At 35.7% G+C, this 26535-nt stretch overlaps 1 protein-coding gene across 1 annotated transcript in view; it reads left to right on the top strand.

The window, feature by feature from the left end:
* Positions 1-26535, top strand: part of PCDH15 (protocadherin related 15) — a 1196276-nt gene that overhangs the window by 1073191 nt on the left and 96550 nt on the right. Inside the window, exons 28-29 of the mRNA XM_081104785.1 lie at positions 6769-6878; positions 8749-8889. Coding sequence (XP_080960911.1) covers positions 6769-6878; positions 8749-8889 — 251 coding nt within the window. The remainder of the gene's footprint in view (positions 1-6768; positions 6879-8748; positions 8890-26535) is intronic.

The raw sequence follows: 26535 nt of genomic DNA on the forward strand, positions 1-26535 counted from the left end.
ACAGATTCCTTGTACTCAAGATGAGGACACTTCGTGGATCTGAATAGAAGCAAAACTAGCAGTAAGCACACTTTTAAAAAGGTGTACAAAACAGTGTGTAACCATTTGCTCCTTTATCAATTTAAAATTCTTATCCACAATCTATCGGAAGATTTCTGGGAGAGCTGGTGTCTCCCTCCTGATCTATGTCTTTTTAAAACTGTTTTTCTTGGTTAAATATGAAAATTATATCACCCTGATGAAATTATTTCAAAGCTACAAAGAATAGGAGTTCCACTGGGTGTGTTTTTTTCCTTCCCATTTTCATTAAATTCCCCCATAGTAGATATAAAAACAGTTTCTTAACTGGCGCTGATTTGCAAATATACAAAAATCAAGCATGTCAATATAAATTAGATTTGTTACTCAGTAGAAAGAAAGCAATAGAGCCAGATTGAATCCCAGTGTAATTTTATAGCATCTATTTACAAACACTTTTGTATCCTAAACGGCATGGCATTTAAAATAATTAGGAGTTTTATGTGATACATAGAACATTTACTATTATTGTTACTTCTTAAACCCAACAATGAAAGTAGATTTTAAATTGTAGAATAATTGTATCATCTATATCTATACTGTAAAAACTGGATCTAACCATTTGGAAACTAAAATTCTGTTATTTTAGTATAGTCGTTATTCAAATGGCAAAGATGTTAAAAAGTATTTAATTGAGAGAGATTTATTATAGTCTACATTTTCAAAAGAGACTCAATTTGAAATGTTAAACAGTTATCCATGAATTAGTTTATACATCCCTAAGAAAATTATGTTCTAAGTATTTTGCATATAAATTCTGTATCAGTTAACTTTACTGGGATGCACTTTTATCTGCAAAGATTTATTTCTAAACAAGAGATTTGGAGTCATTTTGATCAATTTTCTTCTGACTAAATGCAGCTGTTTATGGTAGATCCTTACAATGTTATATGATTCAGCAATAAAAGTTCTAATCTATAAAAGACATGGAGGGAGTTAAATATATATTGCAAAGAATCCAGTCCAAAAAGTCTACAGATTATATGATTTAAATTATATTATATTCTGGAAAAGACAAAAGTATACAGACAGTAAAAAGATCAGTGGTGGCAGGTTCAGGGGGAGGGAAAAAATGAATATGTGAAGAACAGGAGATGCTTTTGGCCATTAAAACTACTCTGTATGATACTGTGATGGTGGATATATGACATATGCATGTGTCCAAGCTGTAGTCCTGTGTAACAGAAAAAAAAAATGACGCCTGATGTAAACTGTGCTTTAATAATGTGCTGATATTGGTCCATCAATGGTAACAAATGGACCACACTAATGCAAACATTAATAATAGGGAAAACCGGGTATACATATGGAACTCTATACTTTCTGCTCGATTTTTCTGAAAACCTGTAACTACTCTAAAAAACAAAGTTTATTAATTTAAAAAAAATATGCATCTGTTTTACATATAAAATATAAGGGGGGGTGAAGATAATGCAAATAGTAAGATAATAAGCTAATAAAATTTAATTTGATGTTAATCATAACTAAGGTTCTTTAATTGAATTATTATTTAGTCTCTATTTGAAAATTCATTTAGGTGATTTTAAGATTTCAGTAAAAAATCTGTGAATTTTGTTTAAAATGGCCAATAAATCCCAAATGTTGTCCTTGGAGAGATAATGGGAGCTAGTGATATCACCCACTATGTCAGGAACACGGGCATGAAACCCAGCTCAGGTCAGACCTTGCGAAAGAACCTCTGCTGAAGGCCCTTCCTGATGGAATTTATAAAACAACTGAGGTGTCCTTCAGTAGATGATTGGATAAAGAAGGTATGATACTTATATACAGTGGACTACTACTCATCCATTAAAAAAAAAAAAGATGAAATACTGCCATTTGCGACATGGATGAATCTTGAGGATATCATGCTAAGTGAAATAAGTCAAATGGAAAAAGTCAAGAACCATATGATTTCACGCATATGTGGTATATAAAACTGGAAGCAATAAATGAATAAACAAGACAACCAAACAAAAACTCATAGATATGGACAACAGCATTGTGATTACCAAAGGAAAGGGGGTAGGGAGATAGTAAAGGGTAAAGGGTGCCAAAAATATGGTGATGGAAGGAGATTTGACTTTGTGTGGTAAACACACAATGCAATATGCAGATGATGTATCATAGAATTGTACACTTGAAACCCATGTAATTTTAACCAGTGTCAGCCCAATAAATTTAAAAAATTAAAATAAATAAAATAAGAAACCATCTGTCTTTCCAGTGTTCAAAGGAAATTCCTCTGTTAAGGAATATTAGTTTCCTTGAGCATGCTCTTAGCAGTCTTTTTCTAGACTGTGGGATTCCAGGTGATCTCTTGACTCTAACTTCATCAGTGAAGCAGTGCCTGATCTGTGTTAAGTGCCTCTCTTATTGTAAAAGTGATTTTTCTTAGTTATTTCAGCAGTAAATCTAGCTTCAAAAAGTAAAATTCTTTAATTTCAGACACTCAGCAACTACTTGTTTTGAATTTGGAGGTAAAAAGTTAATTGGAAGATGGTAAATGGTGTATTGTTTATATAAAATAGATGAATTTCAACTATATCAATTAATAGCAGGAGAAATTTTGTTTTGAAAAAATATCTTTGAGGAATTCTTTATTTGGCTATTTTTCTTGCTTCTGGAATTAATCAATAGGTTGCTATTATACTCAACAGAAATAAAAGAGGGAATGAGAAATCAGATTATATCAGACTCAGAATGACAGAACCAGAAACTGCCTTTCAGATAGTTTACTCTAAAAATCATAAACTATCAGCCCATAGATCAGACCAAGTCAGATGTTGCTTTAAAAAATAAACTTCCATTGGTTGCCAAAATGTAAAAGTTTATAGAATTCACATAAAATTTTGAATTTACTTTTCCAGTTTAAAATCACAGTGAACTTGCACTATTGCATAGTAGTTACCCTTATTAAATAGAGCATGCAATGTGACCAATTCTTTACTTTTAACCCCTTTCCGATTAATTTATGCTCAGCTCATTTTTTTTCCTTCTTTTTTTTTATTGCTTAAAATATTACAAAGAGTATTACATATGTGTCCTTTTTTTAATTTTATTCAATTTCATTATCTTTCTATTCTCTCTGTCATCTGATTTTAAGAGTCTTGATTTACACCCATTGCTTCATTTTGTATTCAAATTATATCTGACTCCAAAACAAAGATGTAATTTATCCCAATCAAGTAACTTGTACTTTCCAGAGCATAAAATAAAATGTGTCCTGCCTGGCAATAAATAGAAATTTTGTAATTTAGTGCTCATTATCATAGAGGTTCGTTTAATTCTAGCCTGGAGAAAATTGCATTTTTATGGTATGTTTTGATTCTGGTAGAAAGAAGTGTATTGGAACAATTAAGACAAAGGTTAATAAGGAGATATTTTGTCTAGAAGTAAATCTGTTTTAAACATTAGTAACAAATAGAATATTAAATGCTTTTACTAGTATGCATTGCATTTAAAATCCTTCTTTAAATTATACAAGTTAATTTGTCCAGTATTAATCATTTCTATCCATATTGTATAAAAATACACAAAAATATTATTTTTAAATTTGAAGTAAAAGATGGCATTTTTCTAATGTTAGAGCTTAAGGTACATTAGCTGCTGACTTTATATTTCTGTACTTTATAAGGATCAATAAATTATTTGTGGAAAGTACAAAATTTAGCTTTTATATCATGCAGTAAACAAGACAGACAAATAAATAATTTAAGCAATGCTTAATTCCACAAGAACTAATTCATTTAGTTTATGAAAATTATTGCAATATATGACTAACATTATTTCTTATGTAAACTTAAGTTGTATGTAACTTGACATGTCATAAGTTAACAATTCATTGCTCTTCATAGTCAAGCCATGTATATCAGCTATATAATTGCATCATAACAATATTAACACAAACTTAATAAGTTAAAACAATACATATATCATCTTGAAGTTCCTGTAGCTCAACGGTTGTTCACCTCCTATACTCTTTGTTCCATAGACTCACATAGTTTTGAATCAAGATTAGGGCCAGGGCCAGGGTCTCAGCTCTGGCTCGACTAGGAAGGGATCCATGTCCAAGCTCATGTGTTTTTTGATTGGATTCCATTACTTGTGGGATGTAGGACTCAGGGCCTCAGTTCCTCACTGACGGTTGATCAGACATCATCTTCAGTATGTTGTCAGGCAGACAATTCCATATGTTCACTTACTTCATAAATCCAACCAAGGAGATGGAGTCTACTAACAAAAATGAAGTTGCACGTTAAAATCTTATATAATCACTGAGGTGAGGTCACATCTACTTCACCGATTTCTATCCTTAAGAAACAAGTCACTCTCTGCCCCTTCTGAAAGGGGAGAGGAATACTCAAGGGTAGGAATACTGAAAGTGGGAGATTATTGACAGCCTTTTTAAAGACTACTGTGTTTCTGTAGATCTCTGATTTTAACCTTTTTCATGTTTTTATTTCATAATTACCATGATCAACCACTAAGCAATGTGACAAACAGAAAATTGTCTTGATGTCTCTTTATAATATAAAGTAGCACACAGTTTACTCATAATCAAAGCAGTCCATCAAAACCAACCTACTGTCACTTTTGTAAATGCCTTCATTTTTTGTAGTAGACTACTATCAATTTTAATTCAAAGTCACCAAAGGCATCCTTATTTTACTGAACTGAAACTACAATAATGACTAAATACATTTCTTATGGAACATAATTATGTTTCTTAGGCATCTTACTTAAGAATTGTCTACCTAGGCAAATGTATCTTTTTCTAATTTAGTTGGGACTATTTGATTGGAAGTGATAGGAATCTTAGATAAATGAGAAATAAAAGAAAAAAATAATTTTTCCATGACTGAAATAATGAGCTTACCTAGCTTTAAGTATAGCAGCATTTAAAATATTAGTCCAAGTGAAGGGATTCTATTTTAATCCCAATTTATTTCATTTGTGTTGGTATCATGCTCAACAAGAACATTCCTATAGAGTACAAGCATTAAAATTCTACAAAAATTACAAAATGAACACTGTATTTTCTAATAAGTAACAGTAACATTTCTGGGCACAGCTTTCATTAGCTTTGAGAGACATTTACCATGCATAAACACAGAGCAAAGATGATAAAGTGTCCTCATTGGCCAGAGAGAGCTAATGTGTTTATCCATATATCTCAAGGGATTGGTCAGCCTTACCCAAACCACTTAGAATGAGAATGGAGGAGGAAGAGTTATCCAAAGCAAATTCTGGATGCTGTTAACAAAAGAAGGCAGAAAGGATGCAGGAGAGTAAAATAAATAGTTATTGACCATGTAATGAATATATGGACCACCATTAGGAGCTGCAGCATCTGTAAGATATAGCACTTTATATTTAGGTAACCGAGTGAAACAATTATGTAGACTACAGTGCCAAAGAACATAGCAATTTGGACAAGATGTTTATGAAAGGTTATGTGTAATTACATTTTCAAACTATATTTGTGTCTCAGTATCTATATATATAAAAGCCTAAGCGACCAAACGACCAGTAGACTGGTTCCTATGACATGCACTGACCACCAGGGGGAAGACAATCAAGGCAGGAGCTGCTCCATGGTGGTCAGTGTGCTCCCACAGCCAACTCCACAGCCAGTCAACCCCAATTAGCCCCAATTGCCGGCCAGGCCAAGGGACCCCACCTGTGCACGAATTTGTGCACTGGGCCTCTAGTTTGTTATAAAAGGCTTCAATAAAGAAACAATATATATGATTGCACTAGATTAGAAGAACTGAGAAAATGGGGATTAAAATGAGGGGTAACATTAAAAGTGTAAGTATTGAAAGAAAAATACCATATGCAAGAAATGGCAATAGGATTTATCTTAGCAAAGAAACTAAAGCTTATTAGGAATCAGATGAGTTAGACAGATTGACTAGACTACAAAAAGACTCAGATATTATTAAAAATTGTATTTAATAATTTTCTAAATTTATTGGAGCTGGATGATACAAATACCTGTGACTTATAAAAGTGAGATTATTTGCATTAATTTATGCAAAAAAAGTTATGATAGCCTAGTTAGAGTGACCAATATTACATAATGAAATTGAGATTTTGAGAATTATATAATGAGTTGTTGAAAATATATTTTTGATTTAAAAATGTACAATAGTGTGGCTACAGCTAAGCAAAATAAGTATGTAATTTCAAAAGAAGTGTGAATTTTTTGATGCCATCTCTTCAAATACTTTTAGTAAAGTTAGAGCTTTGCAATTGAGCAAGAAAAAAGATGAAAAAGAGACATTTGGAAGCCATGTGCTTAAATATGATAGCATCAAACAAACAATAGCAACATTTTACTTTAGCAGTTGAGATAGCAAATTGTACCTCTCTGTTGTTTTCAGTCTGGAAGGTGCTTTAGAGACAAGTGAAAAGAATTTTTAATGATATTTGGCAAATAATAAAGTAGTAGTATGTTCCATCTTAAACTGAAAACAATGCAAGCAACAAGACATTATTAAAAGAGCATTTGCATAATTTTAGACAATTTTTAAGGTTGGAGTCAATATACTTTCTGAAAACCTTCAGAAAATATTATTATTCACATAAACACATACACATAAACTAACATTCTATTATGAAATTCAAAACTCCATCCTGGCAAAATGGGCAATAAAAAATTAATTATTTTCTCTAAACCTGCAGGCCTCCTCCCGTAAGTGAACTCGCAGCCAGAGGGACTGCAGTGGGTGTAATTTCTGCTGCGGCCATCAATCAGAGCATTGTCTACTCCATTGTTTCAGGAAATGAGGAGGGTGAGTAGATGTTTAGTCTGAGTTTTTACCATAAACTAATCAACTTGAATTTGGAATTATTTCAGATTGAATTATTGTTTACTCTATATTTAAAAAACAAAAACATTTCTGGCTTCAATGTAATTGGTAATTATGTGCTGAATCTGATTAAAAATCCAGTTACAGTAATGAGAGTGACTCCCCTCCCCCCAACCAGGAAATACTAAATATCTAATTCTGGCAGTCTTCTCCTGCTTTTCAATTAAGGATATTTTAATGGCATTTCTTCAAATTTAATGTAAGCTATAGTTATTGCTTTCCAGGACTCTCTTCCCACTATTCTGTACCATCTACCACCTGTACTCCATGTCATATACTAGTAGTAGCTAATTCTGAAGAAATTTTAGAACCATAAATGTTTGTGAATGCCCAAAGAGGCACATGTATGACAAAAACCATGTATATTGTATAATAATATTCCTCAAACAGTTAAATTAGACATACAATTAAGTTACATTTTGTCTACCCATCACGTTTCACTCAGAAGAGGATGGTTTGTGAGTCTCTAGGAATAAGTCCATAGCTCAGTCTTTATCGCCCATTCTTTGTGTCACTGTTATCCACAAGTTAGTTGTCCTCTGCTTTTCCTTTTTGATGAACTGTATGGCCTGGCATATTATAGGTAGCCCAAATGGTTAATATATATTTAATAAATGCATGAAGAATAAGTATGAAATTAATGAATTAATGTTAATGAATTTTGCACAAAAATTGTAAAGGCCTTTTTCAAGTGTTCCAACAACCAACCATTACAAGAAATCGCTGCCCCTAAAGCAGTGCTCAACATCATACTTTTCTTATTGTTTCCTTCTTTGTTTCCACCGCTATGCCTCCCCTCTAAACCTTACTAAATTTCCTTTTCCCTTGCACTCCCAGCATCTGACTGAAGCTGTGATTTCTCAATTTGTTCTGATACTTCTTTCTGTGATTCTATCAGTTCTCTTCCTTGGAAAAAGCAGAGGGATTCTACTTATTACCCTTCTTGTGCCACAGTGACTATTGTTAATGTATTTTATATATATATATATATTTAACAAGTATTTATTGAGCACCTATTAGATACTAAGTGATCTTCCAGCCACAAGGGATAGACCAGTGAATAAAGAAGGCAGATCCTTGCCCTCGTACAAATTACTAAACTGATAAGTATAAGTATTTAGGCAGTAATGAATACTATGGAGAAAACTAAAGAGAAAAATATAACATGAGTGCAAGAGGTGAGATAGTTTACAATTTACCAAAGTGTCCTGCTCTTCCTTCAAATATATATTAAATGGGAAAATTCACTGAACAAATCGACATCAGAGCAAAATATTTGAAGCTATTTAAAATAAGAAACCATATTTTCTAAATAATCACCATGTTTTTCCCTAAAGTGGCCTTAGCAGGACACAATCTATAGGATAATAAGATGCATTAAATCATAAAAAGTATAATAATTTAATAAGATAATAAAATAGTTGGCTAAACAAAATGAAATGGGTTTCTTCAAAACAGAATTTCTGTCTTTAGTATGGTAGAAGACCATCTGAATCTAGGGTGAGGGGTATATTATGCATTGCTCCCAAATGCAACTGATCACAGAAACATTGATTTCAAGGAGAATCTCAGAAAAAAATAGAATTTCAAGGCCTATGATTAGGGTAACACTGATGTTTATAATTTCTGGAACATAAGTTTCCAAAGAGCTGAAACATAGTTTCCAAAAGCCAGCTTCTTATCCCTATATGCACTACTGCTAAAAACGTGTTTTGAACTCACAATGCCTTTTAAGAATTGTTTTTACTTGAAGTTTGAGGAAAATGACCAAGCAATTACATTTTAATTCTAGGTAAGTTTGGAATTAATAACATCACGGGTGTTATCTACGTGAACGACCTTCTGGACTATGAAACAAGGACAAGCTATGTACTTCGAGTCCAAGCTGATTCCCTGGAAGTGGTCCTCGCCAATCTCCGAGTTCCTTCAAAAAGTAAGTTATGTTATTTAAAGATTTTAAAATAGATGTATGGTGTTTCTGCTCATCTTACTTTAATTTTAAAAAAATTATATTACAATTGACATACAATATTATATTAGTTTCAGGTGTATAACCCTGTGATTCTACATTTATATAGCTTATGAAGTGATCACTGTGATAAATCAAATGCTCATCTGACACCATATGTACTAGTAGTTATTACAATATTACTATGTTCCCTATACTGTACTGTACATTCTTGTAAGTATTCTTTAACTACCGATTTATACTTATAAATTCCTTCACCTTTTTCACCAATCTCCCCAACCCCTCTTCCACCTGGCAACCGTCAGAATGTCCTTTGTATCTATGAGTCCGCTTCTGTTCTCTTGTTTAATTATTTTGTTTTTAGATTCCACATGTGATTGAAATCATCTGACATTTGTCTTTCTCTGACTTATTGCATTCAGCACAATACCCTCTAGGTCCCTTGTTGCACATAGCAATATTTCTTTTTTTAAAATATATTTTTATTTATTTTTTTTAATGTATTTTATTGATTTTTTTACAGAGAGGAAGGGAGAGAGATAGAGAGTCAGAAACATCGATGAGAGAGAAACATCGATCAGCTGCCTCCTGCACATCCCCCACCGGGGATGTGCCCACAACCCAGGTACATGCCCTTTACTGGAATTGAACCTGGGACCCTTGAGTCCGCAGGCTGATGCTCTACCCACTGAGCCAAACCGGTTAGGGCAATAGCAATATTTCAGTGTTTTTTAGGGCTGAATCATAATCCATTGTGTGTATGTACCACTTCCTTATCCATTCATCTAATGATGGACACTTAGGTCCCTTCCATATCTTGGCCATTGTAAATAATGCTGCAATCAACATTCTGATGTATATGTCTTTTCGATTCTGTGTTTTGGGTTTCTTTAAATCAATACCCAGAAGTGGAGTTGCTGGGTAATCCTCCTTTGTCTCTGGTTATAACCTTGTTAAAACTTATTGTGTCTGGTCCAAGTATTGTCACCCAGCTTTTTGTTTACATTTTCATGAAATATCCTTTTCCATCCCTTTATATTTAGACTGTGTGTATCTTTCAATCTGAAGTGTATCTCTATAAGGGTCTTATTTTGTTATCCATTAAGCTATCATAATATTTCTTTTAATTGGAGCATTTAATATATTTACATTTTAAGTAGTTTTGATAAGACATGAGTTTATTGACATTTTATTATTTATATTTTTAGGGTTTTTTTTCCCTTTTTCTTCTTAAAGAAGACCCTTTAACATTTCTTATAACACTGGTTTGATAGTGATGAACTCCTTTAGCTTTCCTTGTCTGGGAAACTCTTTATCTGTCCCTCAATTATAAATGACAGTTTTTCTGGGGAGAGTAATCTTGGTTATAGGTACTTGCTTTTCATCACTTTGACCATTTTAAGCCAATCCCTCTGGCCTGCATAGTTTCTTTGGAAAATCAGCTGACAGTCTTATGGGAGCTCCCTATAGGTAACTAACTGCTTTTCTATCATTGCTTTTAAGATTTTCTCTTTATCTTTAACCTTTGGCATTTTAATTATGTGTCTTGGTGTGGGCCTCTTTGGGTGTATATTTTATGGTACCCTCTACTCTCTGTGCTGCCTGGTCTTGTATGTCTATTTCTTTCACCAAGTTAGGAAAGTTTTCTGTCATTTTTTTTTTTCAGATAAGTTTTCAATTTCTTGCTCTCTCTCTCTACTCATTCTGGCATCCCAATGATATAAATGTTGGTAATGCTTGAAGTTGTCCAAGAGGCTTCTTACACTATTCTCATTTTTTGGGTTATTTTTTCTTTTTGCTGTTCTGATTGTTTTCTGCTTCCTTATATTCCAAATCACTGATTTGGTTCTCTGCTTTATCTTCTTTACTGTTAAATACCGGTAATTTAGTCTTCATTTTAATGTCCCTTTTTTAAGCTGTTGAAGTTCTCATAAAGTTTCTTAAGCATTCTTATATCCATTGTTTTTAACTTCGTATCTGGTGGTTTGCTTGCCTCCATTTTATTTAATTCTTATCCTGGAGATTGCTCCTGTTCTTTTATTTGGAACATGTTTCTTTGTCTACTCATTTCACTCTTTCCTTGTATTTGTTTCTGTATATTAAGTGGATCTGCTACATCTCCTGGACTTGGTACAGTGGTCTTAAGTAGTAGGTGTCGTGTAGGGCTCAGTGATGCAGCCTCTCCAGTCACTGATCTGGGTACTTTGGGTGTGCACCATCCTATTGTAGTTAAGCCTTGATTGCTGTTTGCATGTTCCTGGGAGCAATTGAACCCCCAGGCTGATTTGCAGCAGGGACTAGCTGTAACTGCAGCAAAGGGACTGCTGTGCAGAGTCTGACCCCATGGAGCAGGACTTGCTTCAATGGGCTTTGGTGCCTACCAAATCTGCCCCTTTAGGTGTGACTTGTGGAGGTGGTTAGGTTGTAATCTGGCAAGGTCTGAAGCTGTCCACCAGATGCACTGGCTCTGGGGCCTCCCAGGAGGTACACAGTCAGCCACCACTTGTGTTCAGCCCAGGGCCACCCAGTATGAGCTACAGAGCAATATGAAGATGGCTGCTATTTGTGCTGGGCTTGAAGGTACCCAGGAGAGGTCAAGCTGTGGAAAAAGACTAGCTGCCACTAGTGTCAGACCTGAGGCCACTGAGCAAGACATATGGGGTACACAGAGGACAGATGCTGGTTTTTGCTTGTGTTTTTGTTTGTTTGTTTGTTTGTTTGTTTGTTTGTTGTAAGAGATTTTAGGAAAATCCAAAGCATGAGCCAAGAGAGGTAATTTGTATGGAAAAGCCACTGGAAACGGCTTGGGTGAGCCTGCAAGTTGCATGGGGTGGGGTCTCAGGGAATCACCAGAGTTGGGTGAACCGTGTTAGCTAGAGTGATGGAAACTCAGATTTCATGCCCATCTACCTGCTTAGTGAGGATAGGGCTCAGCAAGGGAACAATGCCCTCTGCCAGCATTTCTGTATGGCAGAAAGCTGCCCCTTCAGCTCTTGCCCTGATGCCAGCCAGACAATTCAGTTTCCCCCTATACATCTCTGGTGCTTTTCCAGCTGTTGCCCCAGTGCTGGAACATAGAGCAAGTGAGTCCCAGTAAGTACATATGTGGCCCCTTCTAGAGGAACACCTGTGACTCCAGTATTCTTCAGTCTCACTTAGCCACAATCCCTGCTGGTTCTCACAACCAGAAGGTTTAGGGACTTCTCTTCCTAGCACTGGAGCCCTGGGCTGGGGGTTCTGATGTAGGGCCAGGACCTCTAGCTCCTTAGGGGAGACCTCTGCTGCTGGGATGTCCCTCCTGATTTTTAACCACCACAGCCCTTTTCATGTCTGTCTTTCTCCTACCAGTCTCAGTGTGGCTTCTTCTTTATATCCTTAGTAATAGGACTTCTGTTCAGCTAGCTTTCAGGCAGTTCTGAATGATGGTTGCTCTGTAATTTAGTTGTAATTTTGATGTGGTTGTGGGAGGTTTTGAGTAACAAGTTTACTTGCACTGCCGTCTTGACTGAACTTGGCTCATTTTCTAATGAAATTGATTTCTAAATGTTCTCAGTGAAGAATAAACTAAGACCGTTAATATTCAGAGATATTTGTCCTTTTAATTTCTAAAATATGACAATGCTGAGAGTGATTTCATACTCCTGAACTGTCAAGGCAATAACATACTATTTCTAAACTGTGTACAGTATTATAGAATACCATCATTATCTGTGTATATGAGATTATAAACATTATTTCATCCCACTGTGAGGTTCTGGCTAGCCCTCTGGAATGTAGTATATTTTTAATGCGTGCATAACCACTAGATATTCTGTGAATTGTGTGGCTTCTGGTACTTATGTATTTTCTTATAATAGAGGAAAAACATCTTAAAATTAATGACTAACATTTATTATAATTTATATGCTGCATTATATGTAATTCACACACATTTCTAGGAGATAAGAAATATTAATTTCACTACAAGGACATGATAAGGAAAGTTTAAGTGATTTTCTAAACATAATACTTGTCAGTAAATGAAAAGTTGAAGGTTTAGGCTCACATTTTTGACTCCAAAATCTTTCTTCAACATTCCAGTATCATATAGTTCATGCACACAGAGGAACAAGTAAAAACCAGTTTGTGAAGGGGGCCAGCACAGATTCTGAGAGCTGTTACTAGCAAGGGGTGAATTCTATTCTCTTCCATTCACAGCCATAATACTCCTTTGCATTTAAGTAATCCATCTTTCTTTTATTTTTTATAGTTACACCAGAATTTTTAGAATCTAGGAAACCCAAGAAAACCAAATTTAATGTATCCATTAGAATAGAGTCTCAGAAAGAGTCTGAAAAGTGAAACAGGATCTGAAACACTTATTTTTTACGCTGGGGCCATTCCTAGACATCCTATCACTCCATCAATCAACATTTTGAGAAGGGGAAAGAGGAAAAGAGAGAGAGCACGAGAGCTAGAGCACTCATATGGATGCCAGAAGGAGAGAGCTCAGGCCTTCTAAGAGAAAGGAGAACAAGATGGGAGTAAAAGGCTGAAGATGCATTATAGAATTTTCTGTCTCAGTTCAGCTCCTGGTGATCATAAATAATAAAGCACTCCTTTGCATTTACTTCAAATCTCTCTGATCTAGTGTCAAGGGCTGCACAGGTACAACCAAATCATTTTAAAGAAATATTTTTCAAGAAATATCTCTGATTTCTAGGAATAGAAATATCTTTAGTTCTTGCATGTGAATATATTACAACTACCCTCATTACTGTAATTTGAATGTAAATCTAAGGCTAATAATGATTTACCTAATGCACACATGAATGCTTGTATGTGCCCTATTATGCACGTAGAGGTAAGACCAAATAGCCAATTCATGAATTATATTCTTGGAAATGCATAAAGCCTAAAAGCTAAATGTTTGTTTAATGCCCAATTCTTGGCTATTCTTATTAACATTTCAAGACTAACCTTTGCTTCTTGAGTGTGAAGTACAAACTCGTGTATTTTTAACACATTTTATTTATTAATGTCTGTTAATGACATAATCAATTCTTAGCCATTAGCTATGCAAATAAGATCATTATGTAAATTAAGGTTAATTAATTAATTGTCTAAAGGTTCATCCCTTCTTCAGAATTAGCTGCCCTGTGCTCTTTAGCTCTACCACATGTCATAGGGATACAATAATAAACAGAATGAATTTAACTCATTAAATAAATATTTTATTGTGATTTCTTTACCAAAAAGTTACTAATGAAGCTATTTTTTTAAAGTAAGTTTTACAACTATGCTGTAACTAGATTTACTATTTAAATGCAAATTAATAATTAAAATAGGAAAATTTTGGAATTTATTTCCAAAATTTGATAGCCATAGTATTTAAAAGATTTTAATCTTTTAGTATGGAACATTTCAAAAATAAATAAAATTATAGAAACTATTATTATGAACCTCACTGTATCAGCTTCCCAGATTCAATATTAGTAAGGCCTGGGCACTGTTTCATCTCTACTTCCATTTGCTTCCGCACTCTATTATTTGAAGCAGAGCAGAAACATAATATTTCATCTGTAAATATTCCAATATGTACCTCTTACAGATAAGTACTCTTAAAGTTTATCACAATACCATTTTTACTCCTCCCCCAATTAACAAAAAATTCTCACTGGATATCAACAAATATTCAGTTAATATTCACATTAAAAATTTCTTCACATCAGAATCCAAATAAGATCCATATACTGTAATTGGTTGATATGTCTTTAGAATTTCTTTTAATTTATATGCTTTGTCACTGTTTCACCTTTTTATTCACCTTAGTATTTATTTTTTCAAAGAAACCAGATTTCTGAAGTCTAAGTGTTGATGACTGTTTTCGGTGGGCCATTTCATATTTTTCTCTGTCTCCTTTATTTCCTAAAAATTGGCAATTAGATCTGGAGTCCTGATTGCATTACTAAAGTTTTGTGAATGTTGATAAAACACAAACAATTACTGGGTCTGAAAAGAAAAAATTATTACTTATGAAAGTATTATCAGGAATATCAGCATAGCAATGAGCATAATGCACAACCCCCTAAATTTCACAGGCAAAGTGTAGGGCCAGATAACAGCTGCACATGACTGGCATGCACCACAGAAGAACTCTGAACTTACTAGTAGAGTCTGTGCCACTTTATAGAAAGCAATCACAATCACAAGTCTTGTCAAAAGAGAGGTAGGCTACCCTAACTGGTTTTGCTCAGTGGTTAGAGCGCTGGCCTGCAGATTAAGGGCTCCCGAGTTCGAGTCTTTCTGGTCAAGGGCACATTCCTGGGTTGTGGGCTCAATCCCCAGTAGGGGGTATCCAGGAGGCAGCCGATCAGTGATTCTCTCTCATCATTGATGTTTCTATCTCTCTCTCCCTCTCCCTCTTCTCTGAAATAAATAAAAATATATTTTTTTAAAAAGAGGAGAGGTAGGCTAACTCTCTATCCCTCTCCCTTCCTCTCTGTAAAAAAATCAATAAAATATATTTAATAAAAAATAAATAAATTGCTGGACTACATGAGGCATCCCTGCAAACTTTATCTCACTTTTCAAATTGCCAGCTGCATAAACAGCCCTACATCCCAGATAAGAAAATGGTCACAGCATTGCAACTTTGGCACGCTCAGCAAGATGTATAGAAGCACCAGCTGCCCGAGGTATAATGCCTCCCAATATCTGGCTATCCAAATCTGCCTGTCTGTTATAAGAGAGGATTCCACCAGATTCAAACATTACATTGTCACCTTAATCAATTTCCTCAAATATTTAAATACATTTTTTAATCCAAGGGTATTTGTAATATCTGTTGAACCAGTGGAATTGTTTAACAGTTGATGAATTTGGGAATTTTATAGTCTCTTAACTTTCATATTATGTTAGCTGTTACCAAGTTAATAGGTTTTCACTCCAGTGCTTTAGATCTTTTTATCCAGATCTTCTAGATACCTTTTTCCCCTTCCTAACTACTGGCTTTTATCTGTTAAACTGAACTAGTCAATTTTAGAAGTAGTGGTAATATAATAAATATATGATCAAACAAATGAATTATGAATAAAATAATCCAAAGTAACAGAAAACATTTTTAAAGAGTACATTTTCCCAAGAATTGATTTTAAAAAATCATACATATAAAGTTGAAGTAATTTTGGTCTACTACTTCATTAGATTAGTGCTAAAATAAAAGTAGTAGAGAAAAAATGTATCCCAATAAATCACAAATATAATGTATCTCTTAAGTTGTTTTCTATTCAACAATCTCTAGGCTTCACACATCACTGACTATTGGTTTTGGACCCACAGAGATGGCTGGTGGCAGTACACAATGCAGCTTAGTACAGAAGAGGGAACAACCAACATACTAGTGATCAGAGAAGACTTTTCAAATGGGTTGCCATTTGAGCTTTATTCATAAGAATGAATAGAAAAGGTTTGAAAGGACAGTTCCAAAGACAGAAAGCATATATTCGAATTGATGAAAAAATAAATATTAAACTGGAACTTTAAACAAAAGTACCAAGAAACAATAGATATAAAATTACCAAGAAATGTGCAAAAAATAGGTAACAGATTATCAAAGATATTTAACATAAGAGCAAAGAGCACAGCAATTAACCACCCTAAACACTCTTACTCCCAAAGAGAATTAAAAAGGTCAAGCAAATAGCTTTAGAAATTATTCTGTGTGAAATATTCCTGTGGGGGGAAAATCGTAAAGATGTATTTGCATTCTCTTTCACAACTTGCTCATTCCCGGAAATGGGGGATTGTGGTAATATGTATTCTTCCATCTCACGTTTAATGTTGTCAACTAGAGTAAGACCACTATGTATTACTGTGTGTTAGGGGGGCACACAGTCTTTTACAACCTCTTCTCCAAACATAATATTAAAGTGGTTATGGAATTTTATTTGTACATTTCTAAAACCAAACGCATGGAGGCAATGTTCTTCCATTGGCCCCAAAATTGATTTTTTTGAACTGATGACAATGATGTGCTATCAGCCATTCTTAATTAGAGTATAGATTATAATATATGCGCGCATATGTAATATGATGGAAAAATCATCTTTCATTAGGAAAACATTTTTATTGCTTCCATGTGCAATTATGGATTCATGTCTGAGACCTCTTAGGTAATCCAGGCAGTAAACTACTGGTATAGAGTTGAAAAGCTATGATGATGGCTAGAGCAGAAGGGCAATTACAGCTATGTTAAGATAAGCCTGTACTCATAGAATTATGCAAGCACAGTGCCTGTGCAAGTTACCCAAGGTCCAGATTTGGGACCCATGTCGATGCTAGTTTTTATAGATCCTGTTTAGTAGGGTCACCTGGAAGAGTAATGAAAATGCAAAAAGCAAAAGCTGGGTATGGACTACTGAATTTCTACTGACATGACGAGTAGGATTCATTGAAATGCACTGTCAAAATCAAGTGACAGCAGGAGAGCATGCAGGAGAACATTGGAAAATATTTGTCTTATTGACTGTTTTAATCATAGGTCTGACCCAAAAATGTTCAGCCATTTCACAATAGTAATATTTAAGTTGAAACTCTCCTTCTTACTGTACTAATCTTTCTTCCTCAATCACCAGTGCCAGATGATGGCAGCCTCAGTGTTGAAAAGAAAACAGCTGCCAGGCTGGGCTGGTGTGGCTCAGTAGTTGAACGTCAACCAGTGAACCAAGAAGTCACTAAGCAATTCATGGTCAGGGCACATGGCCAGACTGTGGGCTCAATCCCCAGTAGGGGGAGTTCAAGAGGCAGCCAATCAATGATTCTTTCCAGACCAACTCAATCTCTACTGGGTTTAGAATAGAATGCAGGTTTTTTGTAGAATAATATGCATCTTTATAGCTCAATTTGATATATGGATTGATACAATTGAAGTGCAATTTGTCTTTTGTGCTAAAGTTATAATTACCTTTAAAAGTGAAAGAAAACATTCATAGCTTTCTATAAATAATGTCCTTGTATTTTGACTCTGTAAGTGGCCTTTCAATCAGGAATAAAAGGACAATTAAGATAAACCTTAAACTGGTGATAAAGCAAATCAGATTCTATTGATTTCATTTTATGGTTTTGCTTTAGGGTTCAGCTCGCAATACATCTCATTTTCTTGACTTTTCTAATTCCAAACAAAAGGTTGTGACAAATAATGTTGATGAGTCTTCAATCGTGATTGACTGACTTACAAAAGCATTCCTCATAGAATTTGTGTAACAGCATTGAAGTATGTCACATGTCATTTTTTCAGTTCTAAAATCCCACGTATTTTCAAAACCTTGTATTTCTGCTATAAATACAGCAATGGGCAAACGTAGATTTACAATTAAGATGCAAATAAATAATATACTAATTAATAAATAAGAATACACTCTATTTTGCATACTCACAACTATAAACCTACTTTTGCCCACACCTGTACAAGGCCACCATTTTAAAAACTATACACGGAAAAAACAAGATGGCGTCATAGGTAAACACCAGAAATTGCTGCCTCCCACAGCAACTTCAAAAATACAATGAAAAGATAAAACGGACATCATCCAGAACTACAGGAAGGCTGGCTGAGTGGAAATTCTACAACTAGAAGGAAAGAGAAAAGCACACTGAGAGTCAGGAGCTGCGGAAGTAAAGTGCAGAGGTAGGGAGGCTCGGGCGCACATGGAAAGGGGCTGGCACCTGAGGATGCAGCTGTCTTTGAATCGGGAGGGAGTCACAAGCTCCTGACTGCTCTGAACTCTGGTTCTGGGAAGTCTCTGGGGACCCAGGACTCATACAGGGAGATACTGGACTGTCTGGCTGCAGGCAGAACTCGGAACTCGAGGGCGGCTTTCTCTCAGGGGTACTTGCAGCAATTACCGGGACACTGGGGCTGAGGATCAGCCATAGCTGCTTGCTCCGCCCTGTTGATTCCTTGAGACCCCGCCCCACCCAGGCTGCAGCAGAGGCTTTTGCATATGAATGCCCTGGCCCTTTGCAACCTGAAAATTACTTAGCAAACTGCAGCTGGGCCAGACAGACCCAGAACTTCCAAGAGAAGGCCCAAGGCCCCACAGCAGCTTGCATTGCTTCACAGCTGGGCCTCATCTGGGCACCTCCAAACTCCAAAAAAGGAAAGGGAATCTGCAGTTCTCTTCGTAGCTCCTGCTGGGTAACATCAGGAAGAGGCTAAATTAGCACCTCCTTAGATCCAAGAGCCATTGTACCCAGTGGTCAGAGTGTACCAACTCCTCAGATCCATAAGGGACACACTCAGGGGGCAGACTCAGTGAGCACCAAAGCCCCACTGAAGCAAGTCTTGCCCCAGAAGGGTGTCTTCAGCACAGAAGTTCTCCCACTGCAGACACAGCTGATTCTCACTGCCAATTGGCCTGGAGGTCAATTCCTCCCAGTGATACCAACAACAATCAAGGCATAACTACAACAAGACTGTGCACAAAGCCCACAAGGGGGTGCACCAAGAGTGTCCACCTCAGGTAACTGGGGAGGCTGAGCCACTGGGCCCTATAGGACACCTAGCACACAAAACCACTCTACCAACACAGGGAAGCATAAAAAATGCGGAGACAAAGAAACAGGTCACAAATGACAAAAATGGAGGAAAGCAAACGACTGGATATAGAGTTCATAACTACGTTTATAAGGTTTTTCAAGAATTTTATGGAAACCGCCGATAAATTTAGTGAAACCCTGGAGGATATGAAAAAAGACCAACTAGAAATTAAGCATACACTGACTGAAATAAAGAATAATATACAGAGATCCAACAGCAGACAAGAGGATCCCAACAATCAAGTCAAAGATTTGGAATACGAAGAAACAAAAAATACCCAACCAAAGAAGCAAAAAGAAAAAAGAATCCAAAAATATGAAGATAGTGTAAGGAGCTTCTGGGACAACTTCAAGCGTAGCAACATCAGAATTATAGGGGTGCCAGAAGAAGAGAGATGGCAAGATATTGAAAACCTCTTTGAAGAAATAATGACAGAAAACTTCCCCTACCTGGTGAAAGAAATAGACTTACAAGTCCAGGAAGCACAGAGAACTCCAAACAAAAGGAATCCAAAGAGGACCACACCAAGACACATCATAATTAAAATGCCAGGAGCAAAAGACAAAGAGAGAATCTTAAAAGCAGCAAGAGAAAGACAGTCAGTTACCTACAAGGGAGTACCCATACGACTGTCAGCTGATTTCTCAACAGAAACCATGCAGGCCAGAAGAGAGTGGCAAGAAATATTCAAAGTGATGAATAGCAAGAACCTACAACCAAGATTACTTTATCCAGCAAAGCTATCATTCAGAATAGAAGGTCAGATAAAGAGCTTCACAGATAAGGAAAAGCTAAAGGAATTCATCACCACCATACCAGCATTATATGAAATGCTGAAAGGTATTCTTTAAGAAGAGGAAGAAGAAAAAGGAACTCTTACCATTTGCCACAGCATGGATGGAACTGGAGGTCATTATGCTAAGTGAAATAAGCCAGTCAGAGAAGGATAAATACCACATAATCTCACTCATTTGTGGAATATAATGAACAACATAAACTGATGAACAAGGACTGATCCAGAGATGGAGAGACATTAATTGAACTGTTGGGCCTTGGAGGGAAGGTAGGGGAGGGGAGGGGTAAGGGGGAAAGATCAACCAAAGGACTTATATGCAAGCATATAGGCCTAACCAATGGACACGGACAACGGGGGGGGGGGGGGGGGGGGTGAGGGAATGAGTGAGGGCGGGGGAGGGGGGTAGGGGGTAATGTGGGGATAAGGACACGTATGTAATATCTTAATCAATAAAAAATATAATTTTTAAAAAAACTATTCTTATTAACTTAAAAATTAGAGACTATTTTAAGAAAACAAATACCATAATTTCCGTTATGACTTTTTTTTGTCTCAAGTAGTCTAGGCATATTATTTAAAGACACAGTTTGAAACAAATACATTTTTAATAAAATAAATATTTATCTGTCCAAGAAGATTAATTCAGTTGTGAAAAATAGCTTTGCTGGAAAAGTAATATTAAAATGGCTATGGAATTTTACTTATACATTTCTAAAACCAAACACATGAAGGCAATGTTCTTCCATTAGCCCCAACATTGATTTTTTTGAACTGATGACAATAATGTGCTATCAGCCATTCTTACTTAGAGTATAGATTATAATATACTAGAGGCCTGGTGCACGAAAATCATGCACTGAATGGGGGGAGTCCCTCAGCCGGTCTGTACCCTCTCACAGTCCAGGAGCCCTCAGGGATGTCTGACTGACAGTTTAGTGCTGCCATAGAGAGGAGAGTGGCTCCCCTACTGCTGTGCTCACCAGCCATGAGCCTGGCTTGTGGCTGAATGGTGCTCCCCCTGTGGGATCACGCTGACCACCAGGGGCCAGCTCCTGCGTTGAGTGTCTGTCCCCTGGTGGTCAGTGCGCATCATAGCAACCTGTCGTTCAGCCATTTGGTCAATTTGCATATTACTCTTTTATTATATAGGATACTTCTGCATATGTAATATGATGAAAAAATCATGTTTCATGAGGACAACATGTTTATTGCTTCCATGTGCAATTAAAATATTTCAAAGTCAAGCAATTCATGAAATGGATCTCTTTAACTTATACCTAAAACTAAGCCCTGGGTCCTAAATCAAAGAAATAGAATTTTTTTCATTCTTAGAAACTTCTGTTTAACTAACAGGGTTAGTAATTTAATTTTTCTTAGATATTTCAGTCTGAATTTTCAGAAATGAAAAGCTAAAGTCACTACCTTGATAACATAAACATATAATTCATTTTAGCTGTTAAAAATGTGGAGGAGCCGTAACCGGTTTGGCTCAGTGGATAGAGCGTCGGCCTGTGGACTGAAAGGTCCCAGGTTCGATTCCGGTCAAGGGCATGTACCTTGGTTGCGGGCACATCCCCAGTGGGGGGTGTGCAGGAGGCAGCTGATCAATGTTTCTCTCTCATTGATGTTTCTAGCTCTCTATCCCTCTCCCTTCCTCTCTGTAAAAAATCCATAAAATATATTAAAAAAGTGTGGAGGAAAATTATCAGAATTTTTTCTAAATACATTACTTCTTCAAATTGTTTATGAGTGCACTATTGGCCCTCTGCAGTCTTTTGTCATATAATCAAGTATATAAAGTAAGGAAGCTCTAGTCTTTTTAATATTGTGATAAAGATTTAGTTTTAGATTGGTTTTATTTCTTTTTACCTCATATAACAAATGAAAAGTGAACATTCTTTTCTCTTAGTGACATATGCTATTTTGACTAGCCTTAACAAGCAACTGAACTTTCCTGGTTGATTATGATAAAGGAAAAAAATCCCATTAACTAGACAGAAAATACATTTCAACATTGTATTTAAATAACAGAAAGAAGTATAGGGAAAAGTACCACACAGAAGTAATTATGGGAAGAACCTTCAGAAAGTTTTCATTTTCTTAACTTTAGTGGCATTTTTGATCCTGCTTGGTATTTTCTCAGTTTCTATGTTGATTGAGTTATTTTTCCATTAATCATAAGGAATAGCTACACCTTGCTGTTTTTGCTTGAAAATATTTCTTCTAAAATGCCCTTCATTGTTTTCCAGATAAAAAGGCTCCTATTTTACAAGGCTCAGTTTAAAAGTCACCTCATTTTTGAAACTTTTCTAAATCACCCATTATCCCTGTAATAGGGGAACATATACCCCTGGCTTGTGAGTTCTCAAAGGCAAGGATCCAGTATCATCCAACTTTGTCCTGCCTGAATTCCATCTCAGGAACACAAGCACTATGTGGGTGATTGCAGAGAAGATAAACTTGGGAATAGAACCTAAAGGAGAGACTAGTATAGATACGTGACAGTCTGGATGGAGTGGAGACAATCTATTTCAGTGGAAAATAGTGGACACTCTTTTGCTTGTACAGTAGAGAATTAGCCTAGTAAATTATGTTTGATGCTGAGGGCAATAATAGTTTGGCATCCAAAAATATGCCTTTTGGGATATTATTTTAAAAAGGGAGGAACTCCTACCATTTGCAACAGCATGGATGGACTTGGAGAGCATTATGCTAAGTGAAATAAGCCAGTCAGAGAAAGATAAATATCACATGATCTCACTCATTTGTGGATTATAACGAACAACATAAACCGATAAACAAAAACAGATCCAGAGACAGAGAAGCATCAGATGCTCAAACCTCAAAGGGAAGATAGGGGAGGGTGGGGGTAAGGGGGAAAGATCAACCAAAGGATTTGTATGCATGCATATAAGCATAACCAAGGGACACAGACAACAGGGGGGGTGAGGGTGAGGGCAGGATTGGCGGGGGTAGGGGGGCAATGGGGAGACAAGGACACATTTGTGATACCTTAATAAAGGGGAGTAAGCTCGTCATTTTAAAGACGGGAACAATTCTGGAAAAATTGTTGACCTTCTCCCCCTAACTACATAAATAAATGTAAATAAAGTACCTGCTCCAGAAAGGGTGCTATTAGCATAGCTACCCAGAGTCTAAGATGAACTAGGTGTGATAGGGCGGGACCTAGCTAGGCCCATTTGATCAGTCCTCTCAGTGTCCCATTGCTGAAGATGGCCCAGCAAACATTTGTTTCCTTTTCCAGCTCCCTATGAATTGTATTCTTCCCTTTGAAGCCCCAATCCACAAAACCCCCTTCTCCTGAGCTCAGAATGGCATGTCAGCCTTAATTGCCCAATCTGTTCTCAGATCTCAACCCCTAAATGTACATACACAAGAAATTAGGTAGTTTTTCTCCTGTGAACCTGTCTCAGGTTAATTTAATTATTAGTCCAGACAGAATTTATAAGGTAGAAGGAAAATTAATTTTCCCACTGCACAATGCCATGCTCTGATCAGTTATCTATTAGAAATGCTAACATGTTGTCTATTGCTCTACTGAGCTTTACATTCTTGACATTTATTTACATTAAAAATCATATTGCTCCTCCCCTTAGATCTTCTGATTGACTTTGGCCAACATTTATGTAATTCTGAATTGGACTAATTAATAGAGGTATAATTTTATAATTCTTCTCAGTGATTGTGAATTGCGTTGTATTTATAAAACATTTTATGAGACAAATATATGAAGTGTCAGACATACAGCCAAATAACAGAACCTACTGTGTTCTAAAATAAAAAATACATAACCAGCAGAGGATACTGGGAATGTGCTATTTTGATCCTCAAATCAGTTATCACTTATTATCTTTGATTACATTAAAAGGATTAGTAAAGGCTTTGTGGGTCTTCTCCTAACTGTTATTACTCAATGCTAGTGTCCTTAATTATAATAATGTAGAGTCAAGATAATTTATATAACAGACATAAATATGGGAAGATGTAGGATACAAAAGAAAAGTGGATAGGACTTGATTACTGACCTTGAAGAGAAAGGAATAAAACGATGAATTTATACTTTGAATCCTGGGTAACATAAATTAAATCTAGAATGTAGTTAGAAATAAGGAACTGAACATTTAAAGATAATCAAGGTTTGGGCACATAGATTTAGGAAGCAATCATTTGGAATGATGACTCAAACCAAGGTATTATTATGCAAAGGCTCACTAGCATCACATGGTATAAATGTAAAGTGAGATTTACTGGCAATTAGGAAAATCAGGCAGAAAGGCATCAAATAAAAAAGTAAAAGAAAAAGCATCTCTACCTGCCATAATCCACAGAGAGCAGAACCTAAATTGTACATATCTGAACACAACATAAAAGGAGCTAAAAGCAGCAGACTTAAAATAGTACTACTCTCTACGTTTAAAGGGACTTTTGAAATGAGGAAAGATTCATTGGCCTTGTAACAATGGGAACTTCCTGGTCAAGGAAACATGTCCAAAAGCAGAGGAGCTGATGAAGCTAAGCAGCTGGTACCAGGGAGACGCAGTGTAGATGCATTGAGCTAACCCAGATCCAATGACCTACTTACTTGTTTACCTGTCAAAAAAAGGAAAATTAATGGGCCTCCCGGGCCTTCTGGCCCTGTCACTCTGAGAGACTTACAAGAAAAAAGAGCAAAGGACTGAATTTGAAGAAGCCCTTCATTTAATGAGAGAGAGAAAGAAACAGCCACCGAAATGGCCATGGAAAAAGAAGCAAACTCTGTGTAATGAAGGCCCGTTAGCCAAAAGAGAAGTTTCAAGAGAGATAGAGGATAGTGAAAACATCAAATGTTACTGATGTTCAAGAAAACATACAACTAAAGAAAGTATGTTCAATGACACTTAGTTGGACCATACAGTAACTACAGTTAATGTCAAATAAAGAGAGAAGACTTGTACTGTCTGTGGGAGAAACAGGGACATTATAGTACGTAAAGGATTTCTTGGTTTTACCTGCACAATAGACAATTTATTATTTGGTGTGTTCTTAAATATTACTTGATTTTTAAATTTTTATATTTAAAACATAAATTCAGTTTAATTTATATATGATATGAGCATAAACACACAAACAGAATTTTATGTTTCAGAAATAAGAAACATAAATTTAGTTTGCCATTCTTTTTAATCATTATTCAAAACCCAAGGCTAGTAGTCAATTCTTCTAACAAAGTTAATTCATTTTTTGTCCCCAGGAACTTTTATAAATTCAGTTAATCAATCTTGTTCCTGTTTTTCTCCCTCTTGATGTCTTGTACCTAATTAATCCCCTACGTAATATCTTGAAAATAATTGCAGACAAACAACTTAAAGAGAAATTATTTTAAATATTGCCACTTTCAATTTTCAAAGCCTATTTTCATTTATTTATTTACCGAATATGTTTTCTATCAAGATTTCTTGATAGTGATTGCTGTTTTTATGCTTTATTAAAATGGATAAGGCAGTTGGATACTCTAGCCAGTCCAGCAGTTCAATTTAATTAATAAAAGATTTCTATTATATGATATTCCATAAATGTTAAGATATTGTGAGATTCAAGGACAAGAGGTAAAGCAAATTTTGTAAAACATATATACTAAGAAAAAAGTTATAACTCAGATTATTTACCAATGACACAGCTCAAATTTAAAATTACTTTAATAGAATAGCAGATACCTAAAAATTTAACATAATAAATTAAGATCCTGACTTAGGTTATAGACCAGGGGTGGGCAAACTTTTTGACTCGAGGGCCACAATGGGTTCTTAAACTGGACCGGAGGGCCGGAACAAAAGCATGGATGGAGTGTTTGTGTGAACTAATATAAATTCAAAGTAAACATTATATAAAAGGGTATGGTCTTTTTTTTCAATAGTTTTATTCATTTCAAATGGGCCGGATCTGGCCCGCGGGCCATAGTTTGCCCATGGCTGTTATAGACAGATTTTGGTCCCCTATACGTATTTGATCTTTACTAACCTCTCTAAGCTCTAGAATTTTCAACATTATATCAGGGTATATACAACATCTAATTAAAAAGCTGTAATAATTATTTTTATTTTTATTAGTTGTGATATATTTGAGGGATACTTCAAGCAATTACATACTAAAAATGCTTCATCTATTCCTCTAAATTATTATATATAGGACTAGTGGCCCGGTGCACAAAATTCGTGCACAGGGGAGGGGGTATTCC

Source organism: Myotis nattereri (genome assembly GCF_964212035.1).
Source record: "Myotis nattereri genome assembly, chromosome: 13".
Lineage (NCBI taxonomy): Eukaryota > Metazoa > Chordata > Mammalia > Chiroptera > Vespertilionidae > Myotis > Myotis nattereri.